This window comes from Papaver somniferum, unplaced genomic scaffold, assembly GCF_003573695.1.
Source record: "Papaver somniferum cultivar HN1 unplaced genomic scaffold, ASM357369v1 unplaced-scaffold_103, whole genome shotgun sequence".
Taxonomy (NCBI): Eukaryota; Viridiplantae; Streptophyta; class Magnoliopsida; order Ranunculales; family Papaveraceae; genus Papaver; species Papaver somniferum.
This window is the reverse complement of record NW_020619159.1, coordinates 474,763-496,857: the sequence shown is the minus strand read 5'-3', so window position 1 is coordinate 496,857 and position 22,095 is coordinate 474,763. Positions and strand designations below refer to the sequence as shown.

Genomic DNA, 22,095 nt, shown 5'->3' with positions numbered 1-22,095 from the left:
TACACTTACTGTCCTAGTCCGAGATTTAGCTATAGTATACGAGAAATCAAGACTCATTTTTTTGATCACTAACATTGAAAAACATGCTTGAGATAGCAACGCATGCGAGTTCGACCGAGCAGTGCTCTAACAATCTCCCCCTTTGTCAATTTTAGTGACAAAACTATCAATACATATGGAATACAAAAATAAATGAATTAACTTTTGTAGCTCCTATTCCACATGCCTAATCTTCAACATTACTCGAAATCTTCGTCACTTCCAAGTACTCCAATGATCCCAAAGGTTGTAAGTTCAGCGTCATCGTTGTTGAAAATCCGTAGCTATAATAATGAGAAAACAAGTATTCTCAATCATTGTTATACAGTGTCATAGTATCATTATACAACATCAAAGTTCAATTGTATCACAACTTCGACAATAATACTATGGTGATATGTATCACTCCCCCTTAGTCAATACTCCATCTCACATGAAAACCACTCCCCCTTACATAATGATCTGAAAACCATATGTATTTGTAGTGTGAGCTACATATTAATTCTCCCCCTTTTTGTCAATAAAATTGGCAAAGGTACGAAAACGGGATCCTAATGAAATTTCCAAAAGAGACATTTCATGACCAAAACAAAGCACATATCAACTTATTTAGATGCAATCATATATCCAAAGCTAAATGCTTTCATCAAGGAGTTTATAAAGATACATGATAACCCCTATAATATTCCACAGCCACACTCCCAACAATGATTTGGCAATTAAGCACACGTTCAATTAAGAACTCTCCCCCGTAATATATCATTCCCGAAAGAACAACAAGAGCGACCTTAATTTCAAAAGAAAAGAAGGATTTATTTGGACACAACACATTAAAAAGAACCTGACAGAAAATCAACCTACGGAAACAAATGTAGAATTGAAGTAAACACTTACTGGAGTTCCAAACTCAATTGCCCAAAAGATCGAGATAAGCACAGGGGCAAGAGTCATGGAAACAACTAATGAACCAAAACAACACCAATAGACTGACGTAAGTGTTGAAATGTAGCAGTGTCTAATGGTTTGGTGAGAGTGTCAGCCACCTATTGTTCGGAAGGCACAAATTCCATATTTATGATACCATTTTCATGGAGATCTTGAATAAAATGGTACCTTATATCAATGTGTTTTGTTCTTGAGTGCTCAACGGGATTCTAAGTGATACGAATCGCGCTAGAGTTATCACAAAAGATCTTCATTATTCCAGTATCAATTCCATAATCAGCCAGCATTTGTTTCATCCATATAAGTTGAGTGCAACATGACCCAACAACAATATACTCTGCTTCGCATGTAGACAGGGATTGTGAATTCTGTTTCTTGCTATGCCAAGCCACATGATTCAGTCCTACATAGTAGAATCCCCTGGTGTACTTTTTCCGTCTTCTACACATCCTGCCCAATCAACATCTGAATGAGCAAAAAGGTCAGTGTTAGCATCAAAAGTGTAGGATAGACCGTACCCGACAGTGTGATTGACATATCGTATGATCCTTTTTGCAGATGCAAGATGAGACTCTTTTGGATTAGCCTGAAATCTAACACAACAACCAACACTAAAAGAAATATCAGGTCTAGTGGTTTTAAGATATAAAAGGCTACCAATAATAGATCGATATAATTTTTGATCTACTTTTACTCCTTTCTCATCTCTGTGAAGTTTACCAGTAGTGGGCATATGTGTCAGTTTTGGAGTTCACTTATCCAGACCGAACCTTGAGACAAGATCCTTTGCGTATTTTTCTTGGGATAAGTAAATCCCATCCTTATGTTGTTGAATTTATAATCCTAAGAAGAACTTCAATTCACCAACATTGCTCATTTCAAATTCTTTAGCAAGTGAAACTTGGAAATCTTTTGCAAGCTTCTCAGAAGTTGAACCATAGATGATATCATCTACATAGACTTGAGAAATGACAACATCTTTCCCACTCCATTTGGTAAACAAAGTTTTATCAGCTCCGCCTCTTGAAAAACCTTTCCCAATAAGAGAGGTGGTTAATTTTTCAAACCAGGCTCTAGGTGCTTGTTTTAACCCATATAATGCATTTTTGAGCTTAAGAACATGATCTGGGAAATCAAGGTTTTCTAGGTTGAGCGACATAGACTTCCTCCTTTAAAATTCCGTTTAGGAATGCGGATTTTATATCCATTTGGAACAGCTTAACCTTAAGAAAGAAAGCATGAGCTAATAAAAGTCTAATGGACTCAAGGCGTGCCACAGGAGCAAAGGTTTCGTCAAAGTCGATACCTTTAATCTGTGAATATCCTTGAGCGACAAGTCTGGATTTGTTTCTGACAATTGTGTTAAATTCATCAGACTTGTTCTTGAATATCCATTTCGTACCAACAATATTAATATTGGAGGGACAAGGTACAAGTTCCCACACGTCTTGTCTTTGGAATTGATTTAACTCTTCATACATTGCATTCACCCAAAAGGGATCGCCAAGAGCTTCATCAATATTTCTTGGTTCTACTTGTGACAGATAACAACCAAAATTGCAAATATTTTGAAGTTGTCCTCTAGTCTTAGCTGTAGAAACTTTTCCCCCAATAATACTATTGGGATCATGATTCCTTTGAACCCAGAGGTGTCGTGGAGGGACACGTTCTTGTTCGTCAGGAGTAGCCTGATCAGTGCTCTTCTCCTCGTCACTAGAAATATCAGGATCAACAACAGTTGGGATGACTTCAACTGATTCTGGTATTTCTTTGACTTTCTCAATTGTCTCAGTTGGAGGCAATTCAACAGGAGGATTATCATGATGAAAATCACTAATATCATCGATGATAACATTAGCAGATTCCATCATGACCTGGGTTATGAGATTAAACACTCGAAAACCACGACTATCAGAAGCATAGCCAAGGAAGATACCGTCATCACTTTTGGTATCAAATTTCCCTCTCTGTTCTCGATCTTTTAGAATGTAGCACTTACTGTTAGAGAATTGCTCGGTCGAACTCGCATGCATTGCTATCTCAAGCATGTTTGTCAATGTTAGTGATCAAAACTATAAGTCTTGATTTCTAGACTACATAGCTAAAGGTCTCGGACTAGGATAGAAAGTGTAGTTGAGCTCAAGACTCCATGGCAATCATCATATAAGATGAAGGACTACTCAAGGAACTGGTGGATCTTCATCGACTAAAAAGTATGTGGAGACTTGAACTTATCTGACACTCAAAAGTTTATCTATTCGATCTCCTACTCTTGAGACAAAAGTCGTTTTGATATATAGACTTTCATTATACACATTTGCTATTTCGAGCCGAGTTTATCTCGCCTATCTATTTCTCGAAATATGTGTTGGTAAGCTTTCGCTTTAGCCGAATTCATCTTTACCTAGTGACGAAAGTCATGTTATATTTCAATAACTTTGAAAATTTCTCTGACGAAAAATGGTCTGTGAATAACGTCTATATCCGTCCTCTGAGAATGTTTCAATGATTGAAATGAGAGTTTAGATTACATAACCATTGGTAGGATATAAGCATTGTTGTGGAAACACATATATGTATAAGTCCTTATTCCTTGAACCAAAGTTTGCGAACTTTGTTGATCAAGAGAAATGGAAGTGGTGTGAGCCAAGTCCGCGAACTAAGTCCGCGAAATGGCGGAAGTTCTCGACCCGAGAATTTCTGCTGGAGTTTGTGAACTCCTTCCATGAGCTTAAGTCTGCGAACTTGAGCAGGTTATATCTAAAGTCGGTTGTTCTTGAACTAATGTTTAAATAAACTAAGGAATGCTTTTGCAAACCGTGGCTATAAAGTTCATGAACCAATTCGAGTGAATCAAACCGATTTTGCTTCGATTGTGTCTTGTGTAGTTACATAAGATCTAAGCAATTGAACAACTCTCTAACTAGTTCATTTGAGTCATTTGAACTAGTTATGGTGAAGAAGAATATGGTTGATATGAAAGTAATCATATGGCTAACCATTTGGTTGCCTTGTTGAACCAACAGATGTTAATGTTTGGGTATGGTTCATAAACCCAAAACTGGACATTTCATTTGTGTGTGACAAGCTAAGTTTTCGATCTAACGGTTGAGAAATATTAACTTGAATCTAATCAGGTTTTCATTTAACGGTGAATATTGAATGCTTTGTTACTAAGCTAACATTGATTGCAAACCCTAATTTGAAAGTGTATATAAGGGAGAACTCTAGCAACTGAGAAACCTAATCCCCACACCTTACGTGTGATACTAGTTGCATAACTAGAGTCGATTCTCCTTTAACCTTTGGTTTCTTCTTCTAAACCAGGTTAACGACTTAAAGAATTCATTGGGATTGTGAAGCCAGACCGATACTACTTTTCTTGTAGTTGTGTGATATGATCTTGCATCTTCTATCGTACGAGTACAATTGTAATAATTGGCTTGAGATTTTATATCTCCGATAGGCAAGATAAAAAGTAATCACAAACAAACTTCGTCTCATTGTTTGTGATTTCACAATATCTTTTTTCGCTGCGTCGATTAAGATTATTGTGAGGTGATTGATAATACTAAGTTGTTCCTCGGGAATATAAGTCTGGTATTATTGATGATTTATCAAAAGACGGAACAAAACTCGTAGGTATATTCGTGGGAGACGGATTTATCTATTACCATAGACTTTTCTGTGTGATACAGATTTGTTTATTAAAGTCTTCGACTTTGGGTCGTAGAACCTCTTAGTTGTGGGTGAGATCAGCTAAAGGAATCAAGTGTGCAGTATCCTGCTGGGATCAGAGGCGTAGGAGCATAACTGTACCTTGGATCAGTGTGATATTGATTGGGGTTCAACTACAGTCTAGACCGAAGTTAATTTGGAGTATCCTAGTGTCTGTAGCGGTTTAATACAGTGTGTTTTCAATCTGGACTAGGTCCCGAGGTTTTTCTGCATTTGCGGTTTCCTCGTTAACAAAATTCTGGTGTCTGTGTTATTTCTTTTCCGCATTATATTTTGTTATATAATTGAAATATCACAGGTTGCGCGTTGTTCAATCAATTATAATATCCGACCTTTTGGTTGTTGATTTAAATTGATTGACACTTGGATATTGGTCTTTGGTACCATCCCAGTTATCTCTCTAGTATTTGATAAATACTTGCAGATTGCTATTTGCTTGAGTATATATCAAATCGAGAGATTGAGATATAAACTCTTTAATATACTTTTTATCTAGATTGAGTCTGACTGTCTAGTTGATTCTCTAGAAAGTATATTGGACTTTGTCCATACAGATTGCTAAGCGAAATATTCGGTGTGGTTGTTATACCCCCACTTTTCAATTGGTATCCGAGCTGGAAAACACGTTCAAGACCTTACAAGTCTGTGTTTGTAGCGATCTGACTCAATGGACAATAGTGGTATCTCAATAAATGCACCACCAGATCCAGGGATTTCAGAATTCTCTTCCATGACTGATTAATAAATCTGTAAAAGAAATTCTATCTAAACCTCCACCAGGTTTAAAATCCCTTTAAGTGTTTTCAGGGCTTGAGAAGAAGCTTGAGAGCTTATCTCTTGATGTTGAGTCATACCTCCAGGAAGAGCAAGAATCTCTTGACAGGCTAAATAAAGTTATGATGAATAATATTCATGTTGAGGTTGATATTGATTTACTAACCAGTGAGAGCAATGCTCCTCCTCTGCGTAATCCAATTAGTTGTGATAAACTAAACGAATTATAAGAGGAGTTTAAATCTCAGTTATCTGAGTGTATCACCTCAAAGCATGAATTGATTCGTTGTTCAATTTCTGATACTTCCTATCAAGATAGTAGTATTGTCTTCTTTTATGAAGATCTAGGACGTCTCTTTTTATCAAAAGAGTTTCCCTTCGCAGTACTAAAAACTATCCGCAGAAACTGTTTTTTTTTTAAGTTGGAAAACAAGAAATCATAAACACAAATCTTTTTGGGTTCTCTTGAAGTTCTTTGATATATTTATAAAAATAGTTCCTTGGGTGTTTCTCAACGCTACAAGATTTAAGAGTTGTTGGAAAGAAACTCTTTCTTGGTGCCATGGTAAGCAAGACATTGTTCACCTCAATACAACTTGTTTGTGTTGAAAGTGCATCCTCACCAAGAAATTCCCTGCTATGTATACGGTGAGGGAAGCACAACAACTGGGGCGCACAGATTATATTCGGTAAGGCTGTAGAATTCAATTGGACTTTTCTAAAAAGGTATGTCTATAAACTTGAGCAAGTTTTATGTTTTTATTACTTGTTTGAGTACTTATAATGATCCATGTACCTTTCTTATCGTTCATTTCTACCTAACTTGATCTGTGTTTAAGGTTCTTAAATGTTTAGGTTTGAAAACATTATTTCGGGATGTTTGGACTTCATGGTACACATACCAAGTATGTATAACATCTTTTAAAACCAAAATCCAGGGGTTTAAGTTCGCAAACCCCATCTGCATACTGCTCCAAGATACGAAAATTTGTTTGCAAACTCGCATGCATACTTAACGTCGATATTCGATAAACTTGTTTTGGCCGTAACGTCTTCGTCCGAACTCGGATTGACCTCATTCTTTTTGCACTCTCTTTCTCTTTGGATTCTCTTCAAAAATGGAGATAAGAAACCTTGAATTTGGATGAGTTAAAATAAGTATTTAATTCTTTGTGATACAGTCATTTTATAAACTGTCAGGATAATTTAGATTTTTCTCTCTCCTAAACTTGCTCTGGCGATTTTAGGGTTGCACTTTTTTTTTCAAATTTTTTTCTTTCGCGCTTTCAACTTGGATCACCTCTTTGGTGATTTGAGATGGGGGATCAACCTGATCCTTCCCAAACCAAAATGTTAATTTATGCAGATCGTTTAAAAAACAAACAACAAATACCTACAACTTCAATTAATTTAAGCACATTACCAAACCCTACTAGGAAAGATGGCAAACCGGCTGTTGTCTTACCATAGGCATTTTATTTGGAAGGGTGCGAGATTTGGCAGTTTAGCCTTATTGGGCGTTTGGATTTTAAAGGAATCAATTTCAATGACGCAAAACAAACCCTAGAACAACAATGGCAGCTTGGTAACGGCCGAGTTCAGTTTGTTCCTCTGAATAGGGGTTTCTTAATTATCAAGTTGAAGTCGCAGGAAGATAAGAATAAGATTTTTGAAGCAGAATCATGGATGGTTGATCAACAAAAGCTAAGTCTAATGGAGTGGTATCCTAGTTTTGACGCTGATAAGCAGAGAACTTCTCACGCTACAGTTTGGGTCAAGTTCCCAGGTTTACCTATGGAGTTTTGGATTGAAAAAACTTTGCTTTCTATGGAAAAATCTTTAGGAACTCCTATAGTAGTTGATAAACGAACATTGGCTCATGAATATGGTTATTTTGCTTCAGTTTTGATTGACATTAATTTTGCTGAACATGATACTGATTCAATTCATGTTTCAGTGGGAGGGTTGGATTTTTGGCAAGCTATTGGTATTCCTAAGAAACCTAAATTTTGTTCGAAGTGTAAGATTGTTGGACATGCTGATTCAGAATGCAAGCGCAAGCATAAAAACAGTAATTCTTCATGGCAACTACAGATTTCAAATAATGTACCTCAAGGTACGCGAGATACTAATAGGGAGAATGGTGGTTCAATTACTAGTGATGCGAATGCTTGGCATGAAGCTAAACGTAAGAAAGGGAAGACTGCTCCTACCATTCCAGTCTTCCCTGAAGTTGTTCGTGGTTTGTCAAACAGTTTGCAAAATACTGTTGTTCAAAGCCAGCCTACTGTTGTGCATGCCAGTATGCAGCTGTGCATGGCCGGAAAGTTAATAATATTCCGGCTAATTCTAGTCTGGAGGAAGGTGAGATTACATCAGGGAGTGGTCATGTGTCTGTTGAGGAACAAATACAAGAGGAATTGACACAGTCTGAAGTTGTATTTCGCTCTGCCTATGTTGAATTGGCAAGAACTAAACATAAGGTAGTTGCGTATGCAGCGTTAGCTTCTGGTGCTACAGGTGGTATGCCCAATGCTAAGTCAGTCTTGAATTCTGAAGTGAGGGAGAGTAAGAATTCAGGGGTTGATAAGACTGAGGTTAACTCTTTCAACACTCCTTTAACTGATGCTCTTTATGTTCGTGAAAGTATTGTATCGCCAAATCAGTTTGACGTGCTTAATGCGGAACTTGATTTACTTGATGATAATGTTTTGGAAGAAGACTCCATTTCTTTTTTTGACGTTGTAGCTGATAAATGGACGTCCAAAACACCTGCTATTCTTTCACGAAATAATCCAATTCCCGGGGCTTCTAAGATTGCTGGGAATGCAAATAATGGTTCTAAATCTGATCACAACTTTGATAAAGGAGGTAGGGCAGCACCTTCTAAAACTAAGCATGTTGATGGGATTCTTAAAAAGGATACTGGAAGATCTGCGCAGAGAGTTAAGTTACCAAACACAAACTCAATTGTTTCCAAATGAAGGTTCTATTTTGGAATATAAATGGGATTGTGCGAGATGAGGCACAATGTAAACTTAGAGAGTTGGTTAAGGAGCATAAACCTGACATTATTGGCATTGCTGAGCCAAGGGTGTCAGTTTCTTCACGATCTATTAAATATTTTCAGTTAGAGGGTTTTAGTAATACAATACTTCATAATTCTACAGACAGTACAATCAGAAATCTGTGGGTAATGTGGTCTCATAATATTGCTGAGCCAGTGGTGTTGAATTCTACACGTCAAGCTATTTCTATTTTGGTTGATGGTTCTATAATTTCTGTGGTTCTATAATTTCTGTGGTTCATGCTAGTTCCGTGCAGGCTACTAGAAGAAATCTTTGGAGGAAACTTAATATGGGTGATCAGCAGGTTCCTTGGCTGGTCATGGGTGATTTTAATTGCGTTCTTCGTAATGATGAAAAGAAGGGTGGTGCGGTTCTTAGAACAGCCGTGGTGGATGAATTTAGTGACTGGATGGATGATAATAATCTCTTTGAAGCTGATTGGTTGGTTTGTAAATTTACTTCGTCTAATAGACAAACGGGTGCTAGAAGAATTATTAGTAAATTGGACAGGGCAGTGATGAATGAGTTTTGGTTGAATCGTTTTGAGAATTGGCGGTGTAAAGCTCTTCCTAGGGAAGTTTCTGACCATTCTCCTCTTTTTGGCTATCCTTTTATTAACACAAGACCGCGGAGAGCTCCCTTTCGTGTTCAAAAGATGTGGTTTTTACACGCTGATTTTTTGAGGATGGTGCATGACAGTTGGAAAGAACCTTTGCTGGGTTCTCCGGCCTTTATTTATCCCCAGAAATTGAAGCGTCTCAAGGTGGCTATGAAACTTTGGAATCAAAATGTGTTTGGTAATGTTAATGCTCGTTTAAAGCAAGCTCAACTTCGTCTTGAAGGGGCTTTACGAGTTTTTGATGAGGATCCTATAGATGTGCATAAATTGAATTTGATGAAAGACGCTCAAGTTGAGGTTGATGAAATTCGTATGCAATATGCTACTATGCTGAAGCAAAAGTCCAGGAATAAATGGTTAGTAGAGGGTGCTAGTAATACTAATTTCTTCCATAATAGTATTCGTATGAGGAGTAGCAACAACACTATTTCAGAGTTGGTTGATACGAATGGGGTTACGATTACTGATTCTGATCAAATTCGGGAGCTTATGGTTAATCATTATAAGACCAAATTTAATGGGGATGATATTATTCAGGTGGATAATCTTTTTAATATTGAGCATGATATCCTTTCTGATGAAGAGAGGAATAGAATGGATCAATTGCCTTCTTTTGAAGATATTCATGCAACGGTTTTTGGTTTGGATGCGGATAGTGCGCTTGGGCCGGATAGTTTTGCTGGTTTCTTCTATAGACACTGCTGGGACATAATTAAAGATGATTTGGTATGTTTTATCCTCTTTTGTTGGACTAATAATTTTATCCCTCATGGGGTTAATTCTAGCTTGTTGCTTATTTTACCCAAGGAAAGAGGTGCTAACACTCTTAATAACTTTAGGCCTATTGGTCTTAGTAATTTCTTTTTTAAGATTTTTACTAAGATTTTGGCTACGAGGTTGGGGAGTGTTTTAGACAAGCTAATTTCGAAAGAGCAAGTTGCTTTTATGAAAGGTAGGAATATTCATGAAAATATTAGTCTTGCTTCTGAAATGGTTAATGAAATTCATATTAAGCGCAAGGATGGTAATGTGGGTTTGAAGCTTGATATTACACAAGCCTTTGATACGGTGAGTTGGAATTTTGTTATGGAGGTTTTTCGTAGATATGGTTTTTTAGAGGCTTGGTGCACCTGGATTTTACAGATTTTGAAATCGGCTAGAATCTCTGTCCTTGTGAATGGTAGTCCGGAGGGTTTCTTCAGTATTGATAGGGGTCTTTGTCAGGGTGATCCGTTGTCTCCTTTAATCTTTGTTTTGATTGAGGATGTCTTAAGCAGGAATATAACGAAGTTGTTTCGGTAGTATGACTGCCATGGTCTCTCGTAAAGGTATTGCACCAACTCATTTATTTTTTGCTGATGACATTATGATTTTTTGTAAAGGCAACATGAAGAGTTTGAGGAATTTGATGACTCTTTTGGGTTCGTATCAAAGAGCTTCGGGTCAAACAGTTAGTAGGGAAAAGAGCAAACTCTATTATGGAGGGGGTTATTTGAGTAGGAGGGCTACAATTTCTGAATTTCTTGGCATGCATGTTACTTCTTTTCCGGATAGGTATTTGGGAGTTAAGATTATGCCAGGAGCGGTCAAATATCATCATATTAGCAATGTTGTTGAGAAGATTAAAGAACAATTAGCGGGTTGGAAGGGTAGGATGCTTTCTTTTCAAGATAGGGTGGTACTCGTTAAATCCGTTATTGCAAGCTATTATATTCATAATATGGCTGTTTACAAATGGCCTCAAAAATTTATTCATCAATGTGAGGTTGTAATCCGCAACTTCTTATGGTCGGGAGATTCCAAGGTGAGTAAATCTTTTTAGTAGCTTATGATAAAGTTTGTGCTCCGTATTCTGAGGGGGTCTTGGTATCACTCAAATGCGGGTAATGAACAAGGCCATGCTTATGAAGCTATATTGGAAGATTTGTACATATAAAAAAGTCTGGGCGAGATTTTTAAGTGCTAAATTCTTTACTAAGAATGGGCATTTAGTTGGATATACAAAGTCTTCTATTTTTCTAGATTTTCGGTGGGTTTACCCAGATGTTGAATTCAATTCAACGGTGCTGATAGGTGATGGCAGATCCACATCACCATATTTTGATTCTTGGTGGGGAGATATCTCTATTGCGGATATTTTAGGACCTGAAAACTTGGACAGGCTCGCGTTGCTGATGTGATTGCAAATGGGGAATGGGCTTTCACGGAAGATGCTTTACATACGTTCCTAGCTGCTGGTATTGTTGTGGAATACCTACCAGTTCCAATGGGTGGGGAACATTACAAGGTCTGGACGCTCGATTTCAAAGGGCAGTTCTCTGTAGCTTCGGCCAAAGAACATATTCGCAAGAATCAACCTATCTTGGAGGGTGCAAATTTTTTATGGAGACCTGTTATACATCCTCCTCTTGCTGCTAGAAATTGGAAATTACTTCGTGGTGCTTGTGCAACTCTTGATAAGGTACGAAGTAGATTTAAATATCAAGTAGTTAATAAATGTTGCTTATGTAATAGAGAAGAGGAGACTCTAGATCATATTCTTTGGTCTTGTGATTTTGCTTCCAAGGCGTGGTTGTGGATTGCAGATGTTTTTGGTATTTTCCCTCACCAAAATCTTGTTATAGCTTATAAAGAAGCAAAGGGTAAAAGCCGTATGTTCAAGGACTTATGGTTATTGGCTATTTTGGTTGTTAGATCAGAATTTTGGATGACAACGAATGGTTTTATATATGATAATCAAAAGGTTTTCAATCAAATCCATGATTATTCAAGACATTTGAAGGGGTTCATGTTTAACAGCCAAGACGACTTGCGTGTTCTTACCTAATTTAGAGTACAACATAGAAGAGTGAAGATTTCAGATCCTAAGGAGTGCTATTGGGTTCCTCCGGAGGTCAATGAATTGCAATTATGTTGTGATGTTGCTTCTAGAGGAAATCCGGGTAGAGCTGGTGCTGGTGTGGTGGTTCGTGATTCTGATGCTAATGTCTTAGGAGTTATGAGTGTTGGATTTGGAGTTCGTACGAATTATTTAGCGGAGCTCTTCTGTATTATAGTGGCCTTGGAATGGACGACTAAATTTGGGATTGGAGATATATGTATTCGTACAGATTCCATGGGAGCGGTGCAGACCTATAGAGTGATTCTTTGGCAATTCCTTGGTTTCTTAGACAAAGGTGGATGGTGGTAAGAGCTAGATACAACAGAATTCGTTTTGTTCACACTTATAGAGAGGCTAATTTTTCAGCGGATGTGATGGCCAAGAGAGGTTGTTTGCTTGAAGATGGTGAAGGTATTAGTTATGATAACAAGCCTGAATTTATTCGTTTAGTTGAATTTCCAAATGTAATTTACTTCAGATTTGATTAATTCTTGTAAGTTTGTAAGTTTTTGGGGTGTTGTGCCTCTTTTCTTACAAATTTATTTGTAAAACTCTTGCTATTTATTTATACATTTTGGATTTATCAAAAACAAAAGGATAAGTTAAGATTGGTATTTGTCCTGTCTCTTGTTTTTGAATATTTTGTTCCGTTTCGTTGCACTTGTTCCACTTCTCTTGAATTTGGGCACTTGGATTCTTGGAGTACTACTCTTCTAAGATAATTTGTATCTTTTGCAGGAATGTTGTTGGTGAATCATAAAGAAGGAAGTTCAAGAATGGAAAGTAGTACGCAGTGCTATAAAATTCTTGAATGTTCATAATCATCCTTTGTGAACTATGGTGCATAGTCGTTATTGACTTTGTATGTTCTTCTTTGTTAAGAAAATCTTTTTACGCCTTTGGTAGATATTATTGGTGTAAATCCATGCGAAAAAGATTGATTCTACCCTATAAGGACAAATCATCTTGTATGTGCATTACAAGTTTGTCTTGTTGCCTAGGAAACTTCTTATGAGAATTTATTCTTATTTTTGAGAAGGATTACTAGAGTTTGGAATAGCCATTATTGTGATTACACATTGCTATATCCAACGGTTTCATCTTCATGTTTTTAGATTTATTGGTTTAAATTCTAAACTTGTTTGGAAGATGATTTTTGAAGTATTAATCTTTATGGTTTTATATATTGCAATATTGCTACGGGATATGTGTGTTTACGTCCGTGAACTATGATTGTCGCATACCTTGTCAAAAGTAAAATCTTTCGTATGTCGATATGCATGTATTGATAAAAGAATGAATAGATTTTTGACAAATACAAAAGTTGCCTATTATTGATGGAAGATAGGTTAAAATCTTTTATTTTCAAGGATTATGTCTATTGTGTGTTATTGTGCAAATAGTGATGGAAAATAGAATGAATCCTTGTGTATTCCGCAGTAATTGATCTTCCATGATCCATATTTTATGTATTACTGTGTGGCTCCGTAATGTGTCTTATGTTGAGCACGAAACAACCAAGTTGATTATTTTTATGATTAGCCTTGTTGTTGTTCTGTAAGGTACTATATGTCGAGCAAATTGAACTAAATTAATCATCTTGTTTGGTTATTTAGTTATGACTCCATAAGTCTTCTTATGTTCGAGCATTTTTGACTGGTTGATTATTTTCATGATTAACTTAGTCATTGCTCCATAGATTCTCTTATGTGAGTATGACCAATTAAATTGATTACGTTTGTGATTAGTTTGATTGTGTATTTCGATTAGATTAATTATGGGTTTACTTGTGATTATTCTAATTGAGTGCTCTTAAGTCTCCATAAGTTTACTTGTGTTGAGCATATTCGGTTAAATTCATCATGAACTTCTTGTGGTTAATTTAATATTTTGGATTCAAATTCATACTTGTATGTGATTTGTTATGTCCAAAGAAATCCTTTTTTTCTCTTTTGAAATTAAGGTCTCTCTTGTTGTTCCCTGGGAATGACATATTATGGGGGAGAGTTTTTTTGAACTTGCGCTTAATTGCCATATCTTTGTGGGGAGTGCGGCTGTGGAATATTATAGGGGTTATCTTGTATCTTTAAACTCCTTGATGAATGCATTTAGCTTCGGCTTTATGATTGCATCTAAATAAGATGATGTGTGTTCTTTCTTTTGGTCATGAAATGTCTCTTTCGGAAATTTCATTAGGATCCCGTTCTTGTACCTTTGCCAATTTTATTGACAAAAAGGGGGAGAATTAATATGTAGTTCACACTACAAATACATATGGTTTTCAAATCATTATGTAAGGGGGAGTGGTTTCCATGTGAGATGGAGTATTGACTAAGGGGGAGGGATACATATCACCATAGTATTGTTGTTGAAGTTGTGATACAGTTGAACTTTGACGTTGTGTAATGATACTGTATAACAATGATTGAGAACTATTGTTTTCTTGTTGTTATAGCTACGGATTTTCAACATCGATGATACTAAACTTACAACCTTTGGGATCATTGGAGTACTTGGAAGTGACGAAGATTTCGAGTAATGTTGAAGATTAGGCATGTGGAATATGAGCTAAAAAAGTTAATGTATTTATTTTTTGTATTCCATATGTATTAATAGTTGAGATTGTTAGAGCATTGCTCGGTCGAACTCGCATGCGTTGTTATCTCAAGCATGTTTGTCAATGTTAGTGATCAAAACTATAAGTCTTGATTTCTAGCCTACATATCTAAAGGTCTCAGACTAGGATATAAAGTGTAGTTGAGCTCAAGACTCCATGGCAATCATCATACAAGACGAAGGACTACTCAACGAACTGGTGGATCTTTATCGACTAAAAGGTATGTGGAGACTTGAACTTATCTGTCACTCAAAAGTCTATCTATTCTATCTCCTACTCTTGAGACAAAAGTCGTTTTGATATATAGACTTTCATTATACACATTTGCTATTTCGAGCCGCGTTTATCTCGCCTATCTATTTCTCGAAATATGTGTGGTAAGCTTTCAGTTTAGCCGAATTCATCTTTACCTAGTGACGAAAGTCATGTTATGTTTCAATCACTTTGAAAATTGCTCTGACGAAAAATGGTCTGTGAATAACGGATATATCCGTCCTCTAAGAATGTTTCAATGATTGAAATGGGAGTTTAGATTACATAACCATTGGTAGGATATAAGCATTGTTGTGGAAACACATATATGTATAAGTCCTTATTCCTTGAACCAAAGTTTGCGAACTTGGTTGATCAAGAGAAATGGAAGTGGCGTGATACAAGTCCGCGAACTGGCGGAAGTTCTCGACCCGAGAATTTCTGTTGGAGTTTGTGAACTCCTTCCATGAGCTTAAGTCCGCGCACCCAGTCCGCAAACTTGAGCAGGTTATATCTAAAGTTGGTTGTTCTTGAACTAATATTTAAATAAACTAAGGAATGCTTTTGCAAACCGTGGCTATAAAGTTCATTAACCGATTCGAGTGAATCAAACCGATTTTGCTTCGATTGTGTCTTGTATAGTTACATAAGATCTAAGCAATTGAACAACTCTCTAACTAGTTCATTTGAGTCATTTGAACTAGTTATGGGGAAGAAGAATATGTGTTAGATCATAGCTCAGTTGAACCCACCAAGCGTTGGTATGTCAAGTTTGGTTGTCATATTTTAGTGAATCAAAACTCTTGTTAAGAGTCGCTTGATTATGTACTAGAGTTAAGATTCGTATAGGTTAGCTTGAAAGTATTAGGATATGAGATATTACAAGTATTGCGAAGACTTGAAGATGTGAAGAAGCAAGGAGCTACAACGACAACAATCATCCTTTCACTTGATTTTTTTTTGATAAGTCAAAAAATTATATTGCAAGAAACGATATTTACAAGATAGTTTAGGAGAAAAGAGGTCATAGAAACCCCAAAAACTCACACAAACTATTTAAAACGATAATAAATTACATTTGGAAACTCAATTGAACTTAAGAAATCTGGTCTTCCCTCAAAGTGAATACCTACTCCTTATTCTAACAAACAACCACGCTTAGCCATTCCATCCGCAGCAAAATTTGCTTCACGAAAAGTGTGTTCAAACCGAATAGCACCATATAAACCCTTAGCATTCAACCATCTTTGTGTAGCAAACCATGGAATATTATCCTCCTCCAAAGCCTTCAGCACCGAAGAAGAGTCTGATCTAATCAACAAACGATCATAACCCCATTGAATTGCCCATTCAAGACCAACAATAATACCATATAACTCAGCCATATAGTTAGTCGCAATTTCTAAGCCAATACACATTGCCCCTACCACTTCCGAACTCGCATTTCTAGCCACAACACCACCCCCTGCCACTCCCGGGTTTCCTCTTGAGGCACCATCAGTACACAACAACAATTCATTGTTATTAGGAGGCGTCCAATAACACTCCTTTGGATCTGAAATCTTCACTTTCCTATGCTTAACACGAAAGAAATCCAAAATTCTCAAATCTGCTACCGTATTGAACATAAAACTCTTCATTCTAACTGAGTATTCATGCATCAAATTGAACACTCGTTTTTGGAAAAAGGACCAGCAAGGAACTTTCTTCTCATATACCTTCTTATTTCTAGTGAACCAAAGTTCAGATCGCACAACCAAATTTTCTACCAGCCACAAATCCCTAACAATGCCACTTTGAAGCCTAGCTCCATTGTAAGACGTGATCAAATCATAATAAGGTTTTATATTGAAAATACCTGCTATCCAGTTCCAAGCTTTTTGCGCAAAACTACAGCTCCAGAGGAAGTGCTGAAGTGTCTCCTCTTCAATTTGACAAACGCTGCACTTAGAAGCCAATTGAATCTTAAACCTGCTGCGAACTTTATCAAGAGTTGCACACGCTCCCCGAACAAACTTCCAATTCTGAGCCGCCAAAGAAGGATGCACAACTTTCCTCCACAATAGCGAAGCTTCTTTCATAGTAGGGAACTTCTTTCTAATCAATTCTCTAGCTGACTTAACTGAAAACACACCCTTCATATCAGGCATCCAAATCCTCTTGTCCCTCCCACTACAAAGCGTTGGCAAATTCTCCATAACCACACCAGCACTTACAAGATCTTACAAGTGAGCTCCTTGCAACAGCCAATTACCATGTGAAATAATATCACAAACCCGACCTGATCTGTCCAAGTCTGAACGATTAAGAACACTTGCCAAAGTCTCACTTCCATACCACACATCATAGAAAAGAGACGTATTCCTACCATCTCCAATGATGCATTTTGTATTATTCACAACTTCCTTATGAACCCAACGAATTCCAGGAAGAATAGAAGATTTTACACCAGCCATCTTGAGACGCCCATCCCTGCAAGTGAATTTAGACTCCAAAAAACGAGCCCACTTCTTAGAAGAAGATTTAATAGACCACCAAAGCTTCATAAGCAAAGCCTTGTTCATAGTTTTTAAACTAGTGATTCCAAGACCACCCTCCTCCACAGGACTGCACAGTTTATCAAAACCAACCACAAAAGCTCTAGAAAGATTTGAATCACCCGACCAAAGGAAATTACGGATCACACGCTCACTTTGCTGAATGAATTTCACCGGCCACTTATACACAGACATATTATGAATGGAATAACTCGAAAGAACATTTTTAACTAGAACAACTCTGTCTTGAAAAGAAAGCATCTTACCTTTCAGAACCGAAAGTTGCTCTTTAAGCTTATCCACCACATTGCTAATATGATGATATCTCACCGCACCAGGCATAACTTTCACCCCCAAATAACGATCAGGAAAATGCGTAACTTCCATCCCTAGAAAAGCAGCAATGGTATGACGTCTACTCAAAGAGCCACCACCAAAGTAAATTTTGCTCTTCTCTCTACAAACACGCTGACCTGAAGCTTGCTGATAAGAATCTAGCAACTTCACCAAACTTCTCAAGCTCTTCATATTTCCCTTGCAAAAAATCATAATATCATCAGCAAAGAATAAATGAGTTGGAGCAATACCATTACGCCTAACCAGGTGAGACATATCCTTGTTTTGAAATAGTTTTGTGATGTTTCTACTAAGAACATCCTCAATCAAAACAAAAATAAGAGGCGAAAGAGGATCCCCCTGACGCAACCCTCTATTAATTTTGAAAAAACCTTCCGGGCTACCATTGAGAAGAATAGATATGCGCGCTGACTCCAGAATTTTCTGAATCCACAAACACCAATCCTCAGAAAAACCATATCTTTAAACACCTCCATAATGAAAGACCAATTAACAGTATCAAAAGCTTGAGAAATATCAAGCTTCAGGCCCAAATTACCATCCTTCCTTTTGATGTGCAGCTCATTCACCATCTCAGAAGCCAAACTAATATTCTCATGAATATTCCTACCTTTCATAAAAGCCACCTGCTCCTCTGACACTAACTTATCCAACACCCGACCAAGTCTAGTAGCCAGAATTTTAGTGAAAATCTTGAAGAAGAAATTGCTTAGACCGATAGGTCTATATTTCCTCAAGCTATCCGCACCTCTAACCTTAGCAATCAAAATAATTAGGCTAGAATTCGAACCCTTCGGAATTGACTTAGAAGTCCAAGCATAAACAATAGCCGAATGAAGATCCTGCTGAATTATATCCCAACAATGTCTATAAAAACACCCTGAGAAACCATCCGGACCCGGAGCACTATCCGCACCTAAATCAAAAACTGCTGATTTAATTTCATCAAAGAAGGAATGGCATCCAACATCTGCCTTTCAGTCAAAGAAATGGACTCATGCTCATAATCAAAGAGATTATCCTCAATAGGAAGCTCCACACCATTGAACTTCGACTCATAATAAGAAACCACATGGTCACGAAGCTGAATAGGCTCTGAGATAGTCACACCATCTTCAGTAACCAACTCCGAGATTGTATTTGCGCTCCTTCGAATGTTTATATTGCTGTGAAAAAAAGAAGTGTTACTAGAACCCTCCAAAATCCACCTATTACGAGCCTTTTGTTTCAACATAGTAAGATGTTGCATACGAACATCTTGAACCGCCACCAGAGAATCCTTCATAATGTTCAATTTAGAAGTATTAAAAGGATCCTCATCAGAATTCCTACAAGCCACTTCAAACTTAAGTTGAGCTTGTTTCAGCCTAGCATTAACATTTCCAAAGACCGTTTGATTCCACAATTTGATTGCCTCCTTCAACCTTTTCAATTTATAAGGAAAAATAAAATCCAAATTACCATAAACCGGAGACTTCCAAGAATCTTCCACCATTCTCAAGAAATCAGGATGAGAAAACCACATTTTTTGGATACGAAAAGGAGCACGCCTAGGCCTCGGAGCAAGGAAAGGAAACCCAATAAGCGTTGAATGATCAGAAACTTCCCTAGGAAGAGCTTTACACCGCCAATTCGAAAACTTAGCTAACCAAGGCTCATTGATAATAGCACGATCCAATTTACTAAGAATTCTACCAACACCAGATTGACCATTAGTCCAAGTAAACTTAGACCCCAAAGAATCTGCTTCAAAAAGATCATTATCCTCCATCCAATCAGAAAACTCATTAATACAAGAGACACGAACCTCACGGCCTCCCTTCTTTTCATCTTGACGAAGAACACAGTTGAAATCTCCCATTATCAGCCAAGGAGTTGTAGTATCCAAGCTGAAAGTTGAGACCATAATCTTCTTCGAAAAACTTGAATATAACTAGCATGAACAAAAGAGATTAAAACCCCCTCAGTTCTAACAGTAATTGCTTGCCTAGTCATATTAACCACCTCTGGCTCTTCAATATTAGCACTCCACAGGATCCAAAGATTCCCAATATTATGCATAGAAGAATTATGAACAACCTTCCTCATAAAACCAGTTAAATTTAACTTACAAATTACCTTGTCAGAGAACTTAATCTTTGGCTCAGCAACACAAAGAATCTCCGGCTTCAGATCATGAACAAGTTCACGTAACTTCTGCCCAGCCTCCACCTTTGCCACCCCATTGATATTCCAATAGAGCACACGCATCAGGAAACTATATTCTTTGAATTATTACTAGCATCAGGAATCCTATCAGAATTCCGTTTAAGTATAACTGGGGAGAATCCCTTTCTAACTCGAATTCCCAAATCATTGATCTCAGTTTCCGAATCAGACTTGGACTCCTTATTTGTACTTTGTTGAGAAGTACTTTTCTGATCATTAGAAATCCGAATCCTAACAGGTTTCCTAGATTTCTTTGGCTGCTCCACGGGTATGTCAGACCATTTAGACCCCCTAACACCTGACGAAGCCTTCTCTGGAGTGATTGCTTCATCTGAACTCTCCTCCCTTTGCTCATTGGATTGCAGCACAGAATCCAACCCCAACTCAGCAGACAAAACATTGAATTTATTAGGAGAAAGCACACAAGAATTCTCATTAATAGCTTTGTAGCGAGACAAATTCTCAATATTGTCCACCACAAAATCACATCCCTTCCTTCCTGAAGTTTCAAAAGGAGTAGAAGAAGAGCTGGCATTAGTCTTATCAGTGATAGAGTGATTAGTTCTAGCCAATTCACCACTCCCTAATGACTTAGCTGAGGTTCCAATTTCACCCACTGGTAACCTACTAGCTAATACTCCTTTCTCAGCTAACGCCTGCTTTGCTTTCTCTAAAGCTACAGACGCTGCATGAAAAACAGCTTCAGAAGAAGCTAGCTCATTCTCAAGCTGATTGGTTTCTTCCACACCAATAGCATTCTCCTCTACTTCACCTGGTAACACAGCAAGAACACCATCATGTTCCGCATTTTTTGAAGCATCATGCTCCGCATCTTTTGAAGCATTATCACCACCAGGAAAGTTCTCAGCATTCTTTCCTTTACGCTGCCTCCTATTCCTAGCAGTTTGCCAGCCTTTGGAAGAATCTCCCTTTGCTGTAGTATCAGCCTTTGAAGAGTTATCATCACCCTTAGTTTGCCTCCTGCACTCATCATCATTGTGCCCAATAATGCAGCACTTCATACAGAATTTTGGAGCCCGTGGAATCTCCAAATATTGCCAGAAAGTACGTCCCCCAGCTGTAATCTTGATTCTACTAGGAATGTGCTTCGCAAAATCCACATCCACCAAAACTGAGGCAAAGTTACCATACTCTAGATTAAGAGTTATCTGATCAACTACAATGGGAGTGCCTAATACCTTCCCCATAGATAACAAGTTCTTCTCTGTCCATAGTTCTGCATGGAGACCTGGAAAGTGAACCCATACGTTTGCATGGGAAGTTTTTTGACGTTCAGGATCAAAACCTGGGTACCAATCCATCAGTTTGAGCTCATGTTGATTTACATACCATTTAGTGCGTCGAATCCTCTCTTTTGTTTCAGCATCATGTAACATAACCACGAAAAATCCTTTACTCATAGTCATAAACTTTGCTGAGCTAGGGTTTATCTGCCATTGATTAACAAAGCTGGATTTCACTTCCACAAACTTCAATCCCGTGAAGTTCAGACGTGCAATAAAACTATGCTCAAAGGGTTTACATCCTTCTTGATAAAAATCAGCTGGAATAATAAGATAAGGCTCTCCATCAATCAGAGTAGGGTTTGGCAAGCTATTAATATCAACACACGTAGGCTGCAAAGTCTGTTTTCCTTTTACTTTCTCCGCAAAAGATTGTTGCTGGGAAATAACCCTAGAAGAAGTTACTTGTGTTTCCTCAACCATGATGATCAGATTGAAAAAACGTTAAGAAAACTTGAAAAAAAACAAAACCCTAGAGAAAGTCTAACATTCACTTCTTCAAGAAGAGAGTTTTCTTTTTGGTTCATGTTAGGGTGAAGAGTTCCATGCGTAATACTTCAGCAGATTTGGAAATTTTGAACCACTTCCGTGTGGCTCATAGGCAGGTTCATCAGGTCGATCCAATTGAATTTTTTTGGCATCCTCCTAATAGGGATGAGATTTTATTATGTTGTGATGGTGCGGCAAAAGGAAATCCAGGTGTTGCAGGGGCTGGTGTTGTGGTGCGTGATGCGGATTGTAACTTTGTTGGGGCTA

At 37.6% G+C, this 22,095-nt stretch overlaps 1 protein-coding gene across 1 annotated transcript; it reads right to left on the bottom strand.

Moving 5' to 3' along the window:
- Window positions 1-20,076: 20,076 nt before the first annotated feature.
- LOC113327549 lies at window positions 20,077-21,243 on the bottom strand. Its single transcript, XM_026574729.1, has one exon. The coding sequence runs from the start codon at window positions 21,241-21,243 to the stop codon at window positions 20,077-20,079; it is 1,167 nt and encodes a 388-aa protein (XP_026430514.1).
- Between the last annotated feature and the right edge of the window lie 852 nt (window positions 21,244-22,095).